The 22,713-nt window shown below is 37.4% G+C and overlaps 1 protein-coding gene across 6 annotated transcripts; it reads left to right on the forward strand.

The window, feature by feature from the left end:
- Positions 1-1,804: 1,804 nt before the first annotated feature.
- Positions 1,805-21,278, forward strand: LOC139978554 (BTB/POZ domain-containing protein 8-like). Of its 6 annotated transcripts, none has more exons than XM_071988861.1 (14): positions 1,805-2,122; positions 3,518-3,717; positions 4,515-4,745; positions 5,409-5,520; positions 8,041-8,216; positions 8,981-9,070; positions 10,156-10,236; positions 10,994-11,090; positions 11,315-11,403; positions 11,616-11,718; positions 12,620-12,802; positions 13,579-13,716; positions 14,440-14,569; positions 15,431-21,278. In XM_071988861.1, exons 2-14 carry the CDS (start codon positions 3,587-3,589, stop codon positions 15,532-15,534), a joined length of 1,665 nt encoding a protein of 554 aa, XP_071844962.1. In that variant the 5' UTR covers positions 1,805-2,122; positions 3,518-3,586; the 3' UTR covers positions 15,535-21,278. The 6 variants fall into 6 exon arrangements, with proteins under 6 accessions (XP_071844962.1, XP_071844963.1, XP_071844959.1 ...); XM_071988862.1 differs by lacking the exon at positions 1,805-2,122 and adding an exon at positions 2,152-2,269; XM_071988858.1 differs by lacking the exon at positions 1,805-2,122 and adding an exon at positions 2,305-2,486.
- The last annotated feature ends 1,435 nt before the right edge of the window (positions 21,279-22,713 follow it).

The raw sequence follows: 22,713 nt of genomic DNA on the forward strand, positions 1-22,713 counted from the left end.
GAGATTAAAATTATTAAAGGGACTACGAAGTGAAACACACATAAATGTAGCATGATGGGAGCAAAATGCAGTGGATATTGTCCTACACAGTTCACCGTATAGTATATAGGCTACGTGTGAACACACAAGAGCGGATAGCAACAATAATAGGCTAAATGCATATGGCACTAGGTACATGGATATTTCAGAAACTGGGAAAAATGAATACATTTGTTTGTTTAAAAGTTTAAAAATATTTTGTGGCCACTTGACCATTTCTAGTGATCATAGTCGTGACGTTGTTTAGTTTCTTTAAAATATTTGACACGCGGTTGGAAGAACATTTCGCATGCAGGAAGTTTTCGTTATTGAATGCACGTCACAGAAATTCATGATGTACTAGGGTTGTACTGTGATGTCCCTTAGTCATTAGACAGCATATCCTGCAAACATGAGCACCGGAATAAGTTCGTCTAATTGCGGCCAATCATGGCAAATAATTCCCGACTTGTTAAGTAGACAGTTCAATATGTGACATATACATAGGCTTACGAGACAGGCACGAAGGAGGTAGGGGGGGGGGTTAGAAGGGAGGGGTAGGGGGGTTAGAAGGGAGGGGGGTTAGAAGGGAGGGGGAAGGAGGTTGGTAGCTGGTTATGGGGGAGGGCGCTGGTTGTAACGGATCAGTGCGTACATTGAGCTTTTTTTTTTATTTGGGGCAAAAAATTACCATGAAATTAATATTACGCCAGTAAGCTTGATTACCGACAACGAAATAAGTTTGGATAGCGGTTCAGCCCAACGTTCATTATTCGTTACTGCACTTAGTAGGTTAGTAATGTACGCCAGGCCTAATATCATTTGATAAGTTATAATGGCATTTCCTATCAGCTTCGTAATTGAATGATTCATACAACTTGAATTTAGTCTAATTGTGTGTGAATGTATGTTTTAAAACGGTGCAAGGGTGTCTAAGGATAGCCGGGACAAGCATTTTTTTCCAAACAGGTATGTAATTATGTGTAAATAGTTACTCATACTTGGTCGGAAATGTGACGTAATCACCATAGAAACCTTCACTTCGAGGTTACCAATATCCATTCGTTGCAACGAATATATACCCGTCCTATTTGTAGGCCCTACGGTTTTTATATAGCAGCGATGGACATCTCAGGTCTATAGATAAAAGATAACAAGCTATCACGTTTCATTATTGTATGCATTTTGAAGCGACAAGAAGAAAACTTCACTTGCAAGCAACTTCAGAGCGCGGCACGCGGTTTGGGGCGAGTCTTCAATGCCTCGCGCAAAAAGAAACGTCTTATGCCGGTAATTTGACCTAGTTTCGAATGAGGTGTAACCGAAGTGTTAAACACAACCATCTATCCCAGAAAATAGACACACAGCTTGCTACCGTCGGTAATTAGACACTAGTGTACAGTCAGTACATACAGCTGCGGTCAATACCCACAGCACAGTATACAAACGATACAGCGATGGACATCTCAGGTCCAGTTAAAGATAACAAGGTATCACGTTTCATTACTGTCTGCATTTTGTAGCGACACGAACAAACACCTGCAACGACAGAAAGTAAACTTTTTCAGATGGCCGCACGCGGTTTGGGGCGAGTCTTCAATGCCTTTAAGACCAGCGGACCTTACCATTCTTCTGACAGTGTATGTCTTCCAACTCCCAAGCGAAATTATTATTGATGCTGACGTCAAGAGCAATATGATTGGCTGAAAACTCCGTAATTGCAAAACTGTTTTTTGGGGGAGAATCGCAGCCGGAACTGTAGTATACACTACTCTAAGTATAGGCCTATAAACCCAGCGACACTGCATTTCGCATACGCATTAATTGCTCTAGCCTTCTGGTAGGGACTCCTCACTGAAAACGTGCCCGCGAGCCGCGTTCTGCACAATTTATGTCGAAACTTCTTCATAAATAGTCAGAATTTCGATAAAAAAGTCGATATTACAAGATTGAAATTCAAAATTTAGAGATAAATAGTATGATCCCGCCGGCGAAGTTTCACACACAACGTCGAAATTCCGATATAATTGATACAAACTTTCAAGAAAAGTCGATGTTCTGGGATAAAACAGTGGAACAATTAAGATAAGAAGTGGAAAATTTGGTATGAACTGTGAAAATTGTACAAAATGAATGCACATCCTTTAGCTGTGGAACTGTGACCAAGGAGCGTTTCCTATGGGTGGCCATCACGCATGCGTGATCATTTCTAGGAATACCTAAGATCTAGGATATTTTTTCTTTCATTATGGTAACGTTCTAATAACTTTTCGCGAAACTGGCTCCTTACAGTATTAACACTTAAGGTACAAAACAAAAGAACAAGAGACTGGCTGATTCTAACTTAGGCCATATAATTAGTACGTTCTTATGTAACACCTAGCAATAATAGGCCTTCTTGCTGATTTGCTGAAGGCCGTTTGTGTTCATGTACGTATTTAAAAATATTGAGAAAGTTAAACATAATCGTAAGTCATGTTTCATTACTCACTGTTAATTTTGCCATACTACCACTATACTACTACTACTAGCTACTACAGTACTAGGCCACAATAGCATACAGACTGGCTACACAAAGTTACACAAGGCTAGGCCTAACACGAACAAAAATTCAGTTTATAATTAAGCCAAGCCTACTGTAACAGTGAAAGTTAGGAAAGGCCATAGTATGAGTGCCTGTGAGTAGCTAACATGTCAGGCTGCCTTCAGGGCTTGCAGGAACTATATACACAAGATTATTCGACCACTGTAATTTTCTTTGAAGTTTGACTTGACATGACCCCGGGCAACCTACCACTACCAGTAGCAGTAGCTGCATCAATCGTTGAAAGCTGCTGGTACAGTAATTATCAGGCTGTACTTCACTCTCTGACTCATATAGCACTAAGCCCAGGCTGCTTACCATAAGACTAGGCTTGTCAAATTACATATTCTAGTCAAATATGTAATTTATTTCTACTTAATCTTCATAAAGTTATGATGATGCAAAATAGACAATCACGTATGATTTATGAGCTGTACTGTACAGTAGACAAACTAAAGCTCTACTTCTTGTAGGTCTAGGCCTTCTGGGATTCGAGAGCTGTATGTATGTCTAGTAGTTCTTGCGGTATTAGTAGACTGGTACAGTAGTTGTAATAGTGGTGTACCTATCTATAATTGTGTGATAGTGTAGGTGAATGCCTGAGTCTTATTTGTCATTCATTCTACAAACCTTGGCATTTTAGGGGGGGGGGGGGATTGGTTTTCACCAACATTAAGGGCTTCAGCTCTTCAAGATGTCTTGCATTACATGGAGCCTTGGTTGTGAGACTGACTAGCATTGATGATTGTTTCATCATGGATCATGTGGGCAGGGAGGTAGGTGGGGGGGCATGGATGGTAGTCTCAGACAAATTCATAGGCGTTATGTTTGACAAATAGCCTATCCAAACTGTAACTATAAAATACCATGTGAACCAGATCAGCAATTTGTAACACATACTTTATTTTCATTCAGGAATGACAAGTGTTGGACACAGACAAATAGATAAGGATATGTCCCTTGAGGTTACCACAAGAACAATCAATGGCAAAGCAAGGTGCTAGAGGGAACGTCCCAAACCCCTTGCAAAGTGCATCGTACATGGCAAGGGTGTCCAAAGAAAAAGTAAAATTTCATGAAAAGCAGTTGCAGACGTTTTTAAGCGACATTGAGAGGTAAGCTCTTAATTAATTATGTTAAGGAAACATTAAGATGTACCATAAATGTAAATTGTTTTGTTGTCCACCACAATGGAAATGTGAAACAAGACCACAGTTTGAGAAGTTTCCAAACCAACCAAAATAAACATTTTGATAGTTTGGTGGTGATTATGAACAAAATCTTAAAGATGCATTAATTAGTTTACAGACTGATAGGTGTAATAGTTTTTTAAATCTATGTACTTGTAGGTATTGGATGGCTAATATAGACTTACTGTAGAATGCAAAATACAGTTTAATTATAAACTGCATTGTCTTAAATAGTGTTTTAAAATCCTGAAATATTTACTTAGCTAAATATTAGGTCAATTACTTTTGATGCTTTTTTTAGAATCAGTTTTTGCCTTCCTTGAAGACAGGTGAATCAATACTTAAATTTTTAAACTTATCCTCCCCACACCCCCCTGGCCCCCCTTTGTTTTTTGGAGAACATTACTCAGAGTTGTGTATACAATCATCTATTCCATTATATATATTTTACCAATTTGTTCTGATCTATGTTTATATGGGAAACTCAAACTTTATTTTCTACCTTGATTCATTTTATACTTAAAATTTACAATTAAACACAGAATATCTTTCTAATTTCTTTGCTTTTTGGTCAATTTGTTTACAACTTCCAATGCATCTGATTTACATTTAACCGTACATTTTGATCAGTTTACAGTATTTTGATGACAATTCTACACACTATGTTGCACATACAGTAAATGTTGTTTTAATAAAAGTTCTATCATTTCTTCAATCAACAGATCTTTCAAAGATGGCATCCTCACTGACGTGCAATTTGTGACGTCCGCACCAGACAGCACATCAAATAATCCTTCCTGTGTGGTAGAATGTCACGCTGCCCTCTTGAAGAAAAGAATTCCTCCTTTATGGGAAAGGTGTGGGTCATGTGGCTGTTCGAAACAAGAAGGAACTTTATCGATTAAAATAGAAGACATTGGAACCGATGTAAAAGATATTCAGGATCTGGTCAAGTAAGAATTGACAATCATTCATTTTTTCTAAAGCTTGTCACTCTAATTTACCACAACGGAGAAAACCCAAAGGTATCCTGTGTACAGAGTCATGGGGACAAGCTGGATTGTGGCAGAATTATTTCTGTGTGGTATTTCTGGAGTGGGGGGGGGATGGGATAAGGTGTTGGGGTCCATACCACTCCTTACATGGTTGTTCCCTGCTTTTGCACAAGCTTTGCATGCTGTCAGGGTTACCGTAAGGTGAAGGACTCTACTGAATTGAGAGCAAGGTACAATAGGTCCAATATGTTCTTGTGGAACAATGAGATCTCCAGATGTGCTAGGTTAACCAAAGTAAGTAATGTCTTTTCAGTGCTTGAATATAGTTTTCTGGACGTGAAAAACCCCTGTATTTTCATTATTCACTTGAAATGTGCTGACTACTGTGCTTTTACAGTCTCATGGAAAATGTTCCGATCCATTCCATTTCTGTCCCAATATTCCAGAATTGCTTTTGCAGATACTTCTTTGAGATTATACTCCTTCATGATATTTTACAATTAACATAATGAAGTTGTTTGATATCTCATCGTCAGTTCCACAAAGACTTCATCCTTGTATCTCATCTCTTTCCTTACCTTATCTTTCTATCTTTGGTACTTGTTTTTATCAATCTTGTAGATCAGTTTACTCATGTTCGTCAGATTTGCTTCTGGATAAATGGAAGAGGATCAGTCCGACTGATTCCAAAGAAGAAGAGAAAGAGACGATTAGCTCATCAACAATGGAAGAGGTAGCTTGTCTCTGGAACAAAGTTGTTCTTCATACTGAAGAGTCTTTGGAAAATTTTGATGGCAAATCATGTGCAGAAATATCAACAGTTTTAGCCTAGGGATCAAACACACAAGAGTCATTAGCAGATAAACCTACTGTCGGTCTATTAAATATTTATATGATGTTGCCTGTTAGGGTAACATTGGCATCTCAGTGACAGTTTTAGCCTAGGGATCAAACACACAAGAGTCTATAGCAGATAAATCTAGGTCTATTAAATAATTATATGATGTTGCCTGTTAGGGTAGCATTGGCATCTCAGTGACAGTTTTAGCCTAGGGATCAAACACACAAGAGTCAACAGCAGATAAACCTAGGTCTATTAAATATTTATATGATGTTGCCTGTTAGGGTAACATTGGCATCTCAGTGACAGTTTTAGCCTAGGGATCAAACACACAAGAGTCTATAGCAGATAAATCTAGGTCTATTAAATAATTATATGATGTTGCCTGTTAGGGTAGCATTGGCATCTCAGTGACAGTTTTAGCCTAGGGACCAAACACACAAGAGTGAACAGCAGATAAATCTAGGTCTATTAAATATTTATATGATGTTGCCTGTTAGGGTAGCATTGGCATCTCAGTGACAGTTTTAGCCTAGGGATCAAACACACAAGAGTCATTAGCAGATAAACCTACTGTCGGTCTATTAAATATTTATATGATGTTGCCTGTTAGGGTAACATTGGCATCTCAGTGACAGTTTTAGCCTAGGGTCCAAACACACAAGAGTCTATAGCAGATAAATCTAGATCTATTAAATATTTATATGATGTTGCCTGTTAGGGTAACATTGGCATCTCAGTGACAGTTTTAGCCTAGGGATCAAACACACAAGAGTCAACAGCAGATAAACCTAGGTCTATTAAATATTTATATGATGTTGCCTGTTAGGGTAGCATTGGCATCTCAGTGACAGTTTTAGCCTAGGGATCAAACACACAAGAGTCATTAGCAGATAAACCTACTGTCGGTCTATTAAATATTTATATGATGTTGCCTGTTAGGGTAACATTGGCATCTCAGTGACAGTTTTAGCCTAGGGATCAAACACACAAGAGTCTATAGCAGATAAATCTAGGTCTATTAAATATTTATATGATGTTGCCTGTTAGGGTAACATTGGCATCTCAGTGACAGTTTTAGCCTAGGGATCAAACACACAAGAGTCAACAGCAGATAAACCTAGGTCTATTAAATATTTATATGATGTTGCCTGTTAGGGTAGCATTGGCATCTCAGTGACAGTTTTAGCCTAGGGATCAAACACACAAGAGTCAACAGCAGATAAACCTAGGTCAATTAAATATTTATATGATGTTGCCTGTTAGGGTAACATTGGCATCTCAGTGACAGTTTTAGCCTAGGGATCAAACACACAAGAGTCTATAGCAGATAAATCTAGGTCTATTAAATATTTATGTGATGTTGCCTGTTAGGGTAACATTGGCATCTCAGTGACAGTTTTAGCCTAGGGATCAAACACACAAGAGTCAACAGCAGATAAACCTAGGTCTACTAAATAATTATATGATGTTGCCTGCTAGTGTAACATTGGCATCTCAGTGACAGTTTTAGCATAGGGATCAAACACACTAAAGTCAACAGCAGATAAACCTAGGTCAATTAAATATTTATATGATGTTGCCTGTTAGGGTAGCATTGGCATCTCAGTGACAGTTTTAGCCTAGGGATCAAACACACAAGAGTCAACAGCAGATAAACCTAGGTCAATTAAATATTTATATGATGTTGCCTGTTAGGGTAGCATTGGCATCTCAGTGACAGTTTTAGCCTAGGGATCAAACACACAAGAGTCAACAGCAGATAAACCTAGGTCTATTAAATATTTATATGATGTTGCCTGTTAGGGTAACATTGGCATCTCAGTGACAGTTTTAGCCTAGGGATCAAACACACAAGAGTCTATAGCAGATAAATCTAGGTCTATTAAATATTTATATGATGTTGCCTGTTAGGGTAGCATTGGCATCTCAGTGACAGTTTTAGCCTAGGGATCAAACACACAAGAGTCTATAGCAGATAAATCTAGGTCTATTAAATATTTATATGATGTTGCCTGTTAGGGTAGCATTGGCATCTCAGTGACAGTTTTAGCCTAGGGATCAAACACACAAGAGTCAACAGCAGATAAACCTAGGTCAATTAAATATTTATATGATGTTGCCTGTTAGGGTAGCATTGGCATCTCAGTGACAGTTTTAGCCTAGGGATCAAACACACTAAAGTCAACAGCAGATAAACCTAGGTCAATTAAATATTTATATGATGTTGCATGCTGCTGTAGAGTAACGTTGGCATCTCAGTGATTAATTTTATTAAGAAATGAAGACATGAATTTGAATATTTGACATTGTTATAGCAATCTGTAAATGACATTAAAAAAAAGAAGAATGTTTTACTGATAAAATGAATCGATTTGTTTGGGAGAATGTTTCATGATTTTTTGTTTGTAGGTTGAGAACGGTGTTGCTACGGTAACTGTCAGTGAACCTGTTCGACCAAAAGAGGCTAAAGGTCAGAGGACATTACACGCTGAATTTGCAAACGAGATTCATGGAATGCTACGTGAAGGGGAAGACCATGATGTGCAGCTTGAACTAGACGATGAACAGTGTATACCAGCCCATAGGTGATTATAATTGTTTATATTTTTCAACTTTTATGAATTTGTGATTGCTTCCACTTTACATTCAGATTGATATTTTGATCTTAGATGCTTTTGACATAATGAACAACCTTCCCTCCTTCCCTTCCTGTCCCCCCAAACCATTGATTTTTTTTATTGAAGGGTAAACATTCTAGCTTTTACATATCTATGTATGAATCAGTTTTTGACATGTATGTCACCTTAAACAATAAAGTCAAGAAATGATGGCTGGTTATACAGTATCCTACAAATCCAAATTAATATGCTTTATAATGTGCACATTAATATGTTTAAGCTTTGTTACATTCACATCATACTTTTAATAGCCATATATAGATTTGATGGTGCAACTTACAAAATGGTCTGCAATGCAACACAGGTAAATGTAAGTTGTGAGGTATTGTTTTGTATATGTGCAATAAACTTCACTGTGTCTATTCTTCATTAACTACTGTATTCAAATTTCTCAAGCAATTTTGCCAAAAAATGGACTTCAGCTTAAGGAATATCCCTTTAGTTTTAGGTCATATATTTTTCTGAGAATAATATGCTTGATAACATAATTCATATATTGTATGCATCAACTTCATGGATTGTGAATTTCACTTTCTTTTCTCTGAAATTTTCTGAATTACACTTACAGGGGTGATTGTATAGGCAATGTTCTTTGGTCTCAAATTTTTCTTTGCATATTGGTAAAAAACAAAACAATTCCTGATGTTTCAATGACATCACTCATCTTTCAGATTTGTACTCGCCAGTCGAAGCAGATTCTTCGAAGCAATGCTTACTGGCAGTTGGAGGGAGAGCAGTGCTAATACTATCAGATTTCCAGGGTAAGTACCAAAAACTGCTACCATCTGTATGCAGCACTTTATAATTATTACACTTTTGTCTTTCTGGATTTCAGTTATAGTATGACTGTTTACGAACGTGTGTTTGAGACAAACTACAAAAGACTTATACTTTTTGAAGGTTGGATTTTCATTCAAACAGAAGCAAATCCTAACACCTGAATGTTGGAAACCTGTTAAATTCAGAATATCATGGCTAGGTCCTGATTATTCTTTCCCTGACCTCAACCCCATGCCACCCCCTTTCAAGCTCAACCACAAACTCTTTTAGTTTGATCCAAACAACCTTAAAGATGTTAACCTGTAGTGATGTCGACCTGTAATAGGGTGAACCTGTAATGTGTTGACCAGTAATGATGTTGACCTGTAATGATGTCGACCTATAATGATGTTGACCTGTAATGATGTCGACCTGTAATGCTTTCATTGCATCTTTGATTAACCAGTCACATAATAGCAGCATATTGGCGCAATACCTTCTTCAGTGAACAATACTGATCATATGACATGTTTGACAGTAGAATTAAAGGTCATTTGATGTGAACCTGAAATTCTGACCATAACTTTGCTATATAGCATAATAGTAGAATTTTCCTTACAGCTGCAGTCTGTGTTGAAAAACAATGAGTTTTTTACTTTTAATACTCAAGTATATAGAGGAAGGATAAACTAAACTGGAATCACAAAAATCTGTTTCTGAAAATGATTTTAATAAAAGAAATTAAAAATTTAACAATGAAGGATAAAGCATTACAGGGCTCAAACTTTTCTGTTTTGCACTAAATGGGGTATAATTTGGCTGATTAGGAGTAGCTTAATGGGTTTTACATCAACATTGATCTCAGCTTGATAGGTAACATCCATCTATGCATGACTAAATACATAGCTTGGTCAAAGCCACACAAAGTTATAACCCACCTCTAAGACATTGTGGAATATCAAGGTAAAACATGACAAACAGTACATCTCGAAGGAGAGATTTTGTTGCTTTTATTTTTGTGATTTATGGTAATTTGGTAATTGTTTTTATTTTTCATAAATGGTAGTTTTGTTTGATCTTTCCTTAGGATATCTCATGAATCATTAATGGTTATCCTGGATCATCTCTACGGGAGCTGTGCTGCTCTTCCTGTCAGCTGTAATATTATGTAAGTCAGACTCTATTTACTTATGTACATACAGTAACATAACATATTAGAACATAACATAACATACCATAGCATAACATAACATACCATAACATATTAAAACATAACATACCATAACATGTTGGATGGTAAATTGGTTTGTTCAACCAAAAGAAGAGACCTGATAGTCCTCTCAACATCTTAAAGATTTAAATCAAAATGTCATATCTGCTTACTTCTCACAAAATGCAAAAAAAAAGGAAGGTTTTTCTTGCTATTTCAAACTTTTTCTCTAAAGTTGGTATGTACTTCTTTCCGTGTTTCCTTTGCTATTTAAAATCATAAAGTCTCATTAGTGACAAATGTGTTCTTGTATCTTGTTCTTGCTGTTAGGAATTTGAACTTTTACCTTAAAACTGTTAGCTTCATTTTCAACCATAACATTCTCCTGAGAAGCACCACCCTTTCATAAAGGCTTGTCATCTTTGGATCAATGTCTTTCTGTTTGTAATTTCTATACCAAACTGCCCTTGTATTTATATAACCTTGTAAGTCTGCAATGGAGAAGAATCTTTGTTCAGCATAATTTACCAGCGAGTACTAACTTGGTTAAATAGACTTTTAATCATGTGTTTTTGTTTAGTATACGATTGAAGCATCACAGTTGCTTTAGGATAGGAGTTTTCTTTATTATTATTTTTTAGGTGTGTTTTTATACTGTATATGTGGTAGTGAAAGCCTCTCAATGTTGACTTGAATTCACTTGATTATGTTGCAGAGAGCTAGCGCAACATGCTGACATGTGGGAGTTACCATCTTTAAGAGATTCCATAGTCTTTCATCTGCAACAAGAGTACTGTCATTTTTTTCATAAGGTGAGTTTGGTCGGAGCGGTGACCGATTTGTGAATCATTCCCAGTCGGGTTCACAGCCTACATCTCACAAATATAGCATTAGGCTGTGTCTGCCAGCACTTTAATATATATATATATATATATATATGATGTATTTTTCTTAGGGTGTATTGGTAACCCCGCTTTTATTTTGTTGTGTATTATTTGACCAATAAGTATTCTTGTTTTGCTCTTCTTCTACTCAGCCATGCAAAAGCTGTCTGGCCACCGTTCCAGATTGTCTAGTATTCTCACATGAACATAACTATGCAGCCCTGAAGGAGTCTTGTCTGAGGTAAAGCTAGGTTTTCATTTACCCGTCATCACCATGAGTGTCTTAGAAGACAACGGACGTTTGCACTTAAAATCGGTGAAATAGGAATGAGAGAAAGATTCAAAGACTACAATGGAATCTATTGTTTTCTTGTTGTTCAAGCAATATATTTTTAATTCTAGCAGTTTGCCAGTTTGGCCACATAATCATAGTATGTTCACTCTCCTTTCTAGGTGGATTCATAAATATCTCTCTAGAAGTTGGTGTCAGAGGGCATTTGCCACTCTCCCCCAGGATGTACTCGAGCTATGCTGCAGCTATTCTGCTGATCAATTGGTGAGTTTAAATCCTCATCCTCATCTAATCCTCGTTCAAGAAATATGGAGCAACTTTGTCCTACATCTCTGCCAACAAAAAGAAACATCAATATTTTAGTTTTAGTTATGTGAAGCTATTGTCTGTGTCTGGGAATCACCAAAACCATACAAAATTCTTCTGGTACACAGCTATCAGATTTTAGGAGATCCAAGTCCCTTTTGACCCCCCCCTCCCCTCCCCACATTCTTTCTCTCAACCAGCATCCCTCCACCCAAAGTTAATCATATCATAAAGATGAAATATTCAAAACCAGCATGAGCAGTGTGACTTGGGTACTCAAGAAAAGTGTCAGTAAGGGAAGTTTAAAGCTGGTGTTAATACAGATAGTGTAGTAGTGCCATATGTTGTTCATTGGTACAGTAATAATGTTAACTCCATTCCCATATGCACAATGCTGTTCACAGTTTCAATAATAATGTTAACTCCATCTCCATATGCACAATGCTGTTCATGGGTACAATAATAATGTTAACTCTATCTCCATATGCACAATGTGAAATAACAGGTGAGACAGCAAGGAACTTGTTTGTGCTGTTATTGTTAGCTGTTAGATAAAAAAAACCAACCCATCTATATCAGATGTAAGGAAACAAGGAACAGAGGTGCAAATCCTTTTGGTCATATGGCTATATTGTGTGTAAAAATATGATATGTTACTGTGATTGCAGTAGTCCAACATTCCCAGAGCTGCAACATGCCACAATGCAGTAGAAATTTGATACAGCAACATTAAATTGTGTCATTAATCACACCATGTAAAGACCCCTGTTCAAAATAAAAATCCAAAAGGGAGTGCATTGGGGGAATGTTTTATCAGATTATATAAATTTAGTTTCTGCTCTCTCTCTCTCATGTTCAGACTCTGGCTACGTCGATTACAATGCTCACAGACGTGGACAAACTGTGCTCAAGCTTACCGACTGTCAAGTGGGCAGATTACATGAGACCGTTTTGCGAAAGACTTTTTACGGACACCATGCTCTTTACAGCTCAAAACTTCACCCATCCGATGGTCCAACGCAATTTCAGGTCGTTGTTAGAGGTGAGAATGGAAGTTATTTTTTAGATAGCCTTAAATCTGCTTTTTGCCTCCATTGATTTTGGATGCCACATTCAAAAAGCAAATAACTATTACGTTAAAAGTGCTAGTCAGTGACTTCTTGTTTCGAATCAAGATAAACAATTTAAAAATGTTTGGGTTTCCTTTTGCATGTGATAAGTACTACTTTGGACAGTGAATCTTCTTCAGAATAATATTAAATCATGTATTAATTAATTCTTTATTAATTAACTGGTGTATGAAACAAAGGCAAAAACAATGAAGATGGTGTCATTTGCTCATAGGTAAATCTTTCTTTCGAGTTTCAAGTCATACTATGTAGTTTTGATAAATTTGAGGCAAATCTGCTTGTCACGACGAAAGACTGCCGTTGAAAAGTGATGGCAGAAAATTATCAAAAGATGTACTACACTTGTTAAATGCAAGCAACCCCCATTTTAGTAAGTATGTGATTATGAGGATAAAATTTGCAGTTGAAAGCCATTTAGGCTTGACAAAGTGGCTCTCTCCTTACTAGCTTGCTGATCCTCACCATCTCCAACCTTCCCCCTCCCCTCCTGCGTCCTGTGAGAGTTGATAAGTACTCACTTTGCTTATTTAATTTTCTGTTAAGAGAGCCTCTTACGAGTAGCACCTCATGAAGCCCCCTGGCTATATGGTACGTATACTGTTAGCATTATTGGAGAGACTTTGGAGCCAGTTTTTGTTAATTGCAACTCTCTCCGATCTTTCAATACCGAGTGTCCCTTCGCCTACAGGGCCTAGGATGGAGTGAATCCTTAGTGAAATCTCTCCTCGAGGAGGTCATCAATCAGCTCAACTACGAAACTGCCTCAACTGTGCTCATTCTAGCTCTGCAACTCGACGACGCTCGGAAGTACGGAGGTTGGAATAGTGTGAGTACATCTACCGTTGAGAGGTTGACATCATTGTCTACGATGCGCCATCATGGGTCTGTTAACAACTAGTGATCATAAAGTACAATACCATGGCGATGGAAGCTCCTCCCCCTTATCGAGGAATAATTTGAATTTGCCAAATAAATGGCATAAGTTATAATTATCGCAGCATGAGGAAGCTATAAAGATATGATATTTAAGACACTGTGCAACATATATATATATCTTCACAATTGAGAGAGGGGCTCTTTGAGAAAATCAAGTATAACAATGCAAAACATCATAAACCAAATGAAATCAATGCCAGCCGCCAGATTGTGCATCCAAAATATGCACATTTTTGAAGAAAAAATAGATGCAAAATAATGCCACCAAGAAAGTGCCTTTAAGACGTAGAAATTTCCAAGAATGATCAGTATCTGTAACCAGCCCAGAAATGTGAAATATCATTTTTTGTGTTAAAGCAAGTGGGCCTGACGTTTCAATCCTAGCAGGATCTTCATCAGAGGCTGAAAGAAGATCGGCCTCTGAAGAAGATCCTTCTAGGATCGAAACGTCAGGCCCTCTTACTTTTACACATTCTCTTACACAGGTTTGTTAGTGCATAAGCAGTTTGCTAACAGTTTTTGTTTTATTTTAAAGATCATTTTTGGTAACAAAATATTTTGAGTGTTGTATTAAGTGGTTATTCTTTTGTCTTCTCTTTTGAATGCTGTACAGGAGGCTTCTACTGCAATCAGTGAATTTTACAATCAGTGTCACAGATTTATTGCTAGGAACCTTGGTAAAGTGCAATACACATCCACATGGTCCAATGTCCCAGCAGCAGTTCAACAGAATCTAAAAGATGGTCAGTATTTCCATATCTCCAAATGAACCGTGACGGGTGGAGGTGCGTGGGGGGGGGGGTGGTCGAGCATGCACCAATAATAGACCACGCCTCCTGTGATTGAGATTTTCCAATCTGGTTGATTGGTATTCCCACGTTTGATTACCCATGACTACTCTATGAAAGAATATGTTGGTCTCTCCAGGTATCTGACGGTAGAATGGAAACAACCACAATAAAGAGTAACTTTTGTTGCCACTGATGGACCTAGCCATCTTCTTCTCTTCCCTCACCATCCCTCCCATTTTCCAACTTTCTCCCAATCCATCCCCTCACCTTCTCTATCCTGCCATGTTGTTCCTCCTCCACTTTTCTTTCCTCCCCCACTTCCCTATCCTCCCCTTTCCTCCCCTATCCCTTCTTGAAAAATTTGAATCTTGCATATTTGATAGTTTTTTTTCCATCTTCAGCTTGTAGTTTCTGTGTACACTTAGCTGTAAATTTGATAGAATTTGTGTTTGATCATTCTTCGTCAGTGATTCATATAACATTAAAGCCTGTAAGATCCATTTCTCAGTCACTTGCTCTCGCAAGTATATAATGTATTACAGCTAAGTTTAATGTATTATGAATCACTGACGAAGAATGATAAAACACAAATTCTATCAAATTTACAGCTAAGTAATATGTTAATATGTCTTTCAGCAATGTTCTTTAATTTGTTATTGTTGCTTTAAAATATACCATATACATGTATATATAGATATAAATACATATGTATGTATTCCAAAACATCGACCTCATTTATGTACGTGTTCAAACAAATACAGACACGAAAATAAGCAAACGAAATGGAAATATTTTATTCCTCTCTGACCACAGCTGCTGTCTTTGTGGATGACAGGGGGCCCAACCGAGCTAAGCCGGTTCTCTCCAGTTCTTTGAAAAGCAAAACAAGTAAGGAATTTGAAGCATCAAGTAACTGAGGCTATGAAGATTAACAGGGTGAACTGTTTTTTTCGTCAGGCTTTTCTCAGCTGTACAGTATTTTCTACAAAAGTCGCAGCCGCACTCTTGTTACAGCTTTGTGTCGGTTCTTTTTCGGTGTGCTCAGAAAGAAGTATAAAAAGGAAGCAATTCAATTGAGGTTGGGGAAGTTTGCCATAAAAGATTTGGATAAGCTTCCGTATTGCAAATATTTTCACGTTTTGAATTATGATGCCTTAGTTGTGAGCCAAATGGCCCAAAAATTGTTGTATGCCTAGCTTACTACTTTTAGAGATGTTGGTGCAAGTAACATTCACTTGCCAAACTCTTACACCACCTTGATTGGAAGGGAATTAAAGATCCCAAAGATGTTTTCACCCAATTATCCACACCCTTGCCCAGAAGTATCCATAGGATATTTTCTTCTTTATTGAAGGATTATGCCAAGAAATGTGTTTTAAATGCACATTTTATCGGATATATTCTTAAAATTCTTAAACTGTGATCATAAGGTGATGTTTTTGAAATACTCACCACTAGTCCACATTGGTTATGTTCTAATACTGTGTTTCATGCAACTTTCATCAAATTTGTTTCAGCATTCGCAAAGACCCATATCTACAATAGAAAGTAACATTGTAATAAGTCAAGAAAACCCTTTAATAATGCAAGCATATGTGGCTTGATGATGTCATATTTAGACTTGCTCAAGCCATCACTCCTGTATGTGTATGGGTGATGGAACACTAAACCTAGTGGAACTGGGCACATGACTGGTTTCTTCCGGTTGTCAGAAGAGATTTGAAAGGAAAGGCATCCCTTGTTGAATAATGATTCGAAGACAGTTGGATTTGAGCCTCTCTATTTACATACTTTGCTACAACTCCCTGTTGAACTAGTTACTTGTATATACTACCAGATAGTGACAGGCAGAGCACACTCTTGATAGGTCTCAACCAGTGAAAGTATTTCAATGTCTCTCTCTCTCAAAACTCACCACATTTTATAGAATGAGATATGTTGTTCACTGATGTTAATTTGTTTTCCCTCTACAAACGGTGGTAGCAAATGTCGGTTTTTACTCAATGTCTGATTGCAGTGGTATAAACACCTGCTAGTGTCTTCATACTAAAACTGTCACCGATTGTTAGTTATAAGAAATAAACAGAGAACAACAAGAATAACAACTAGATGCTAATGATCTTGGTATAACCTGAGTCAACTGACTGGAGCATTTTATTCAACTTTTATATTTCAACCAATGTTTAACAGATTTAACCGGTATGAACAAGACTATGTGAATACATACCATAGCAATATTACAAAGAATGAGAAATAAATTTATACAGATAAAAAAACAGAAATGGTTGAGGAGTTTCACTGGAAAGCATAGATAAAAAGGCTGACCTGTTTTATGGTCAGATGGCATCAGCATTAAATACACCTACTGTCACACAGCTGACAGTGACATTTTAAGTATGTTTGTATGCAAACCTTTAGTATAGTTTAAAACCATGTGGGGACAACTTTACATGATTATAGCCCTACTAGCCAATTTCGGCCCATATTCAGTACATTCATTGTGTGTGATAATCATTCAAAATCTCTTGGAATTTATCAAAAGCTCTTTTGGCTTCCAACATAATACACATTTGAAGTTGATAAGTCTGGGAAACTCATTCAATATGTGCAAAGTATGATGTGGAGTGTTGTGCTCATCAAAATGTTAACCCCTAATTACAAGCCAACATACATCATTTTAATAATGTGATGTTCATTTTTTCAACGAAGACAATATAACTTTATAGAATTACCTTAGACCACAAACCTATGTTTCCCGTCCTTGAAATGAAGGTTGTGGAACCAAAGAGTTAACAGCCACACCTTGTACATCATCATTGTGCATAATTAGCTAATGTTTATTCATAAATAAACTAGAATTGAAATAAGACTTGTAACATGGCCGATCGATGTTGTAATTTGATGGGAGTTGCAGCAATTTTTGTTTCAAGAGTATCTAATGCATATTAGAGTGATTAGGAAAGTGTTGCTCATTGGTGTCCGTAGACCTTTAAGGTAAAAAAAGGCACATTTCTAACAGAATTGTTAATTTTGACAACACAAGTTAAACTTTGTGGGAATATGTATCTGATGTGTCATGTAACATGTTCTTAATTGATTCATAAATTTATTGTGCAAATATCTGGTAATTTCTCCAAGAAAAATAATAAGGCTCGCAAAGGAGATGTCTAGTCGAGAACATCTACCAGGCAGTATGTATTATGCAGTTTTTAGATCGCTTTTTATAATATTCTGCACAGAGGACAAAGTACAGCATCACACGGAAATATGGTAACAGTGTTTTCGGGCTTCATCTTTTCAGTATTTGGCACATTGACAATATGAATCATAGCTGGAGTTGTTAATAATATGTTCAGTTTTTCATACAAAATATGACATGTGTCTATTTTCATGTGAAATCAAATAACTGAATAGATATTTTTGTGTGTTGATGGTGTAATGCCACAGAACAAGGTTTAGTGATAATATACTACTAGTAATAATGCTTAAATGGTCTCTGTTTAGTTTGAACTACTGCTGTTGAAAAGGTTCTGTCTTTGTCTTCGTTTTGATGTTTCTAGTATCTTTCGACGAGCAATTTATTTATGATGACATAACTTATAAACTTGTCTTCTCCCTATCATTGGACCTGTATATGCTGTTTAGGTGGTGGTGCTTCTTTCTTTTTTAACCAAAATGCTCTCAAAGAGTTTTTAAGTTTCTGGTATGTTTCATACGCTCTGAAAAAGTTCTTAAGAGGTTGTTACGAAGATACTATATAATATTATTTATTTATTTTGTATGCTGTCATTTAAACTCTGTATTTTACTTTCAGTAACCTGTTAAGTTTACGAATGATTTCGAGCAAAGTATTAAAATGCTAGTGCAGTGTGCTTTCAAAGTTTGGCAGTTTTTGATTGGAAAGTCTTAAAAGATGTTGTGCTCAGTGAGTTTCTATTCAACAGTTCCCTGAAGTGCATTTTCTCCGTTATAGCACAATTTTATGTGAATGTGACAGGTGACATGATTTTTGTGTTTGTGACAAATGACATTATTATTGACCTTTGATCGCTAAGAACATACACTTGTGTCTTTCAGATTGTCATGGTGTTACCATTGTTGACCTATGAACATCTGTCTCAACCTTGGGTCTAAGGATCCCCCCCCACCCACACCTTCCCCCACCTAATTTGCAAGTCACTCACTGACAGTGCTTCAGGTTCTTCTGTTCTGTGTGATTGTGCCATTTTGTGCTGTAAAATCATATTTATAAAGCCAACATTTACACAATTAGTGGTCAAGTATGGGATTCGGATAAACCAGATTCCAGGTAAAGGACGTTAAAGGATGTCATGATATTCAGATTTTCTGAGTTCTGATAATTCAGGTTTTACTGTGTCTCAATTTGGGATAATCCAGTGTTGACTGTATTCCAATTGTTGTATAATCCAGGTTTGATTATCCCAATTAGGGATAATCCAGGTTTGACTATCCCAATTAGGGATAATCCAGGTTTGACTATCCCAATTAGGGATAATCCAGGTTTTACTAAATCCCAATTTGTTGTCTCTTTCATGGGATATTCATATCATTTCTAGTGAAATTCATACCATTCGTGATCCGATACTTGATGGTCTGTTACAATGAAAGTTGGCTTGATGTATTGGTTGTACATTTGACCACTTGGTCTTCAGACCTTCATCAGCCTATATATATCAGCCAATATATATCAGCCTATATGTATATATATATATATATATATATATATATACACATATCTATATCTTGTTAATGTTGATGTAATCAGTGACCTATGACCTGTTACATCATAGGGTGGTATATCCTTCATGTAAAGCTTCCGTCAGAGTGCCTATTTATTATGACATGTACTTAAGTTTGTTTATTTCATGTTCTTGTAATTTCATGTATGACATATGATTGGTTGTAAGGAACTTAACACCAATCCTTGATTTTCTGGTTTCTTTGCAAGTTAATATATCCACAGTGTATGTGATTGTTTAAGTACATCTGCAATCAAAATTAACCCAATTAAATAATTGTTAAGTTTGGGATTTGCGGTTCGGTATATGCACTACCGAGAAATATGAGATGAATCATCCGTTGTCAATCGGGCGTGGATCCTTGCTTGAATGCAAAAAGAGATTATTTGGCAGATACACAAAACTGAGGGGTCTGGAGGAGTATAAAAGAAATATAAATAAATGTTTTCCAGATTATGCTAGAAGAAAAAAAACACTTAAAGCGCTTACAAGAGGGGAGCATTGACTGTGGATAATTTTTATCAAAAGGCTGAAGATTGGAATTTTAGTATTAAAGGGATGAGTTTTAGCTCATAGTTAAGATGTTTTTAGAACACTAAAAATAAATTGCTGGCAGTCTTGGTAGTATTTCCTTATCACTTTTTCTTCTTTTTTGGAGAAACTCCTTTTTTCAATATCAGTCGATGTGGCTGTGTTACATATATAGTCCAAGACAGACCATTATGTCTCAGTTGCCATGCTCAAAACGCAATGGAAAATCATAAGAGTCTAAGGCCCTCAATTAACATGTTTGCAATGCGTTACAATTTTTTTCTTAACAAATGGTTTTAGATGTCAAATGGCGTTGTTTGTATAAAGTTAAAAGAATGTGTTTTGGTGATAATATTGAACTGATATCGACTTTAACATTTAGGTCAGTCCTGAATCATTGAAATTAGTGTTGAAGGAGCATTTCAGATGTTTAGCATATATGATAAGGAATAGCTATAGTAATATTACCAACATGAGGGACCACCTTATTGTTGTGGGAGGATTGGATGGTAAAATGGGGGGGGGGGGGGTGCTTTAGATGCAAAATGGTGCTATATTTTGGCAACTTTTGGAACAATGTGGAAGAATATACAACTGTTTTGGCTGTACCGCACATACATGCTGTATACTTATGGATTTGTGCACTTTTTTTTGGTAATATTCTGCCTGCTGGTGGTTTTGCTTGGGGCACCCAGTCCTTTTCTTCTCAAGTCTATGGGACTCTATTTCAGTTCTAGAAGGATAACCAAATGCAGGAGTAGTCAAATGTCTTTTCAAGTTCCCACCGAGACATATTTATTGTCATAGGTCTTTCCAACTGTGTCTGGTGCAATCTGGGTAAGATCAAACTAAAATTATCATCAATGAAAATATCTCTTGAATTGAGTATCTGAAGCTTTGCAATGTATGTGGCTTACAGGGTAGTAGGGATCGGACTAGCAGGGACCTCACAAGCAGGGAATGGGCTAGAAAGGACCGGATTAGCAGGGACCGGACTAGCAGGGACCGGACTAGCAGGGACCGGACTAGGAGGGACCGGACTAGCATGGACCAGACAAGCAGGGACCGGACTAGCAGGGACCTGACAAGTGAGACCGGACTAGCAGGGACCTGGCTAGCAGGGACCTGACAGGTGAGACCGGACTAGCATGGACCGGACAAGCAGGGACCGGACTAGCATGGACCGGACTAGCAGAGATCGGACTAGCAGGGACCGGACTAGCAGGGACCGGACTAGCAGGGACCGGACTAGCAGGGACCTGACAAGTGAGATCGGACTAGCAGGGACCTGGCTAGCAGGGACCTGACAGGTGAGACCGGACTAGCAGGGACCGGACTAGCATGGACCAGACAAGCAGGGACCGGACTAGCAGCGACCTGACAAGTGAGACCGGACTAGTAGGGACCTGGCTAGCAGGGACCTGACAGGTGAGACCGGACTAGCAGGGACCGGACTAGCAGGGACCGGACTAGCAGGATAACGGAATAGCAGGGCATTTTGAGGCTGGGGGGGGGGCAGAGCAGAGGCTAAGGTTTGGGAGGGAGAGAAAGCAGGGTATACTTCTGTATCACTGAAGTAGCATGTTTAGTTTACAAATAGGACTGACACATCCAGAACAATTTCATTGACCAGTTTAGTAATTGGGGTGGGGGGGGGCGAGGGAGGGCGGAGGGATAGGAACTGTGAGATTGTATCTTTCTCTTTGGTTGGTTATGCCGGATTTATATGACATTAACATTGCGTGTGTATGTTCCTAAGGAACCTAACTATTTGGTTCAGGGATGTTTGAAAGGTGGAAATAAAGTGCAATTTAAAGCAAACGAAATCTTTCTTGTTTCATTTTTATTATTACTCTGTCCAGTTCTTCCCCCCGAAATGATTGATCATGTTGTGAATGAAAAGTTTTTTAAATCTATTTGAGAATGGACTCCATGCACCTTTCTGAAAAGAAACCAGTTTGTGGAGGATTAGTCATGTTTTCCTTCATATTTTAATATATGCAAATTGCCTTAATGATTATCTGATTTACCATTGATTGATACTTGTACGACTAGTTTTCTGATATCACGGAAGATACGTTTTGAAGAACAATAAACCTGTATACCGCTAATACAACAAAACCGACAGAATATATAGTTTTTTAAGCACCCTGGATTGCAAGAAGGACGACTCTGTGTGCTAAGGAGTGCTAGCTCAGTGGTTAACGCCAGTGCCTTACAATCATTAGGTCACTCCCAAGATTAATGTTATGTCGTCCAGTTACAGAGTTGTTGACAATTGACAATTCATACTCATGGACGTTAAATATGAATCTAAGAGACTGACTTCGGTCAGCTTGCGGCTTTGATAAGCAAATGATGGCTTCTTCGCGAGTTCCTGCTTGCAGGAGGATCTAAAATACATACATACATACATATACATACATACATACATACAAATATACAGAGGCAATCATGCGGTCGTGAAATATAGGGAAACTGGGATGATCTAACTTTGAGTCTTTAGTATTGATGTGCTCAATTATTTATTTATTTAGGTATTTTTCTCAAGGTAGCCTGATCTCTATAAGCTTTTGCTTATGTCAGGTCTCCTGCACTGCATTTATACAGTTGAGTCTTCATCTTGCATACACGAATTATTTACGTTTTTTTTAACATATTATTTATGTTGTACATTTGTCAAAATATGTTTTTCTCAGTTGTTCATGTGCAGTGGACATGAATAAATATAAAATAAATATTTCACTATTTCACTCATTTGGAAGCGAATGTATTAAGGCTATAATTGTAACTAGTTATACAATA

The sequence above is a fragment of the Apostichopus japonicus genome, chromosome 13 (assembly GCF_037975245.1).
Source record: "Apostichopus japonicus isolate 1M-3 chromosome 13, ASM3797524v1, whole genome shotgun sequence".
Classification (NCBI taxonomy): domain Eukaryota; kingdom Metazoa; phylum Echinodermata; class Holothuroidea; order Aspidochirotida; family Stichopodidae; genus Apostichopus; species Apostichopus japonicus.

What these genes read in the sequence shown, in the direction of transcription:
- LOC139978554 (XM_071988861.1), top strand. Translation starts at nt 3,587, where the DNA reads ATGGCAAAGCAAGGTGCTAGAGGGAACGTCCCAAACCCCTTGCAAAGT. An exon ending in TTTTTAAGCGACATTGAGAG is followed by an intron (nt 3,718 to 4,514) that starts GTAAGCTCTTAA and finishes TTCAATCAACAG; the next exon opens with ATCTTTCAAAGATGGCATCC. An exon ending in CAGTGTATACCAGCCCATAG is followed by an intron (nt 8,217 to 8,980) that starts GTGATTATAATT and finishes CTCATCTTTCAG; the next exon opens with ATTTGTACTCGCCAGTCGAA.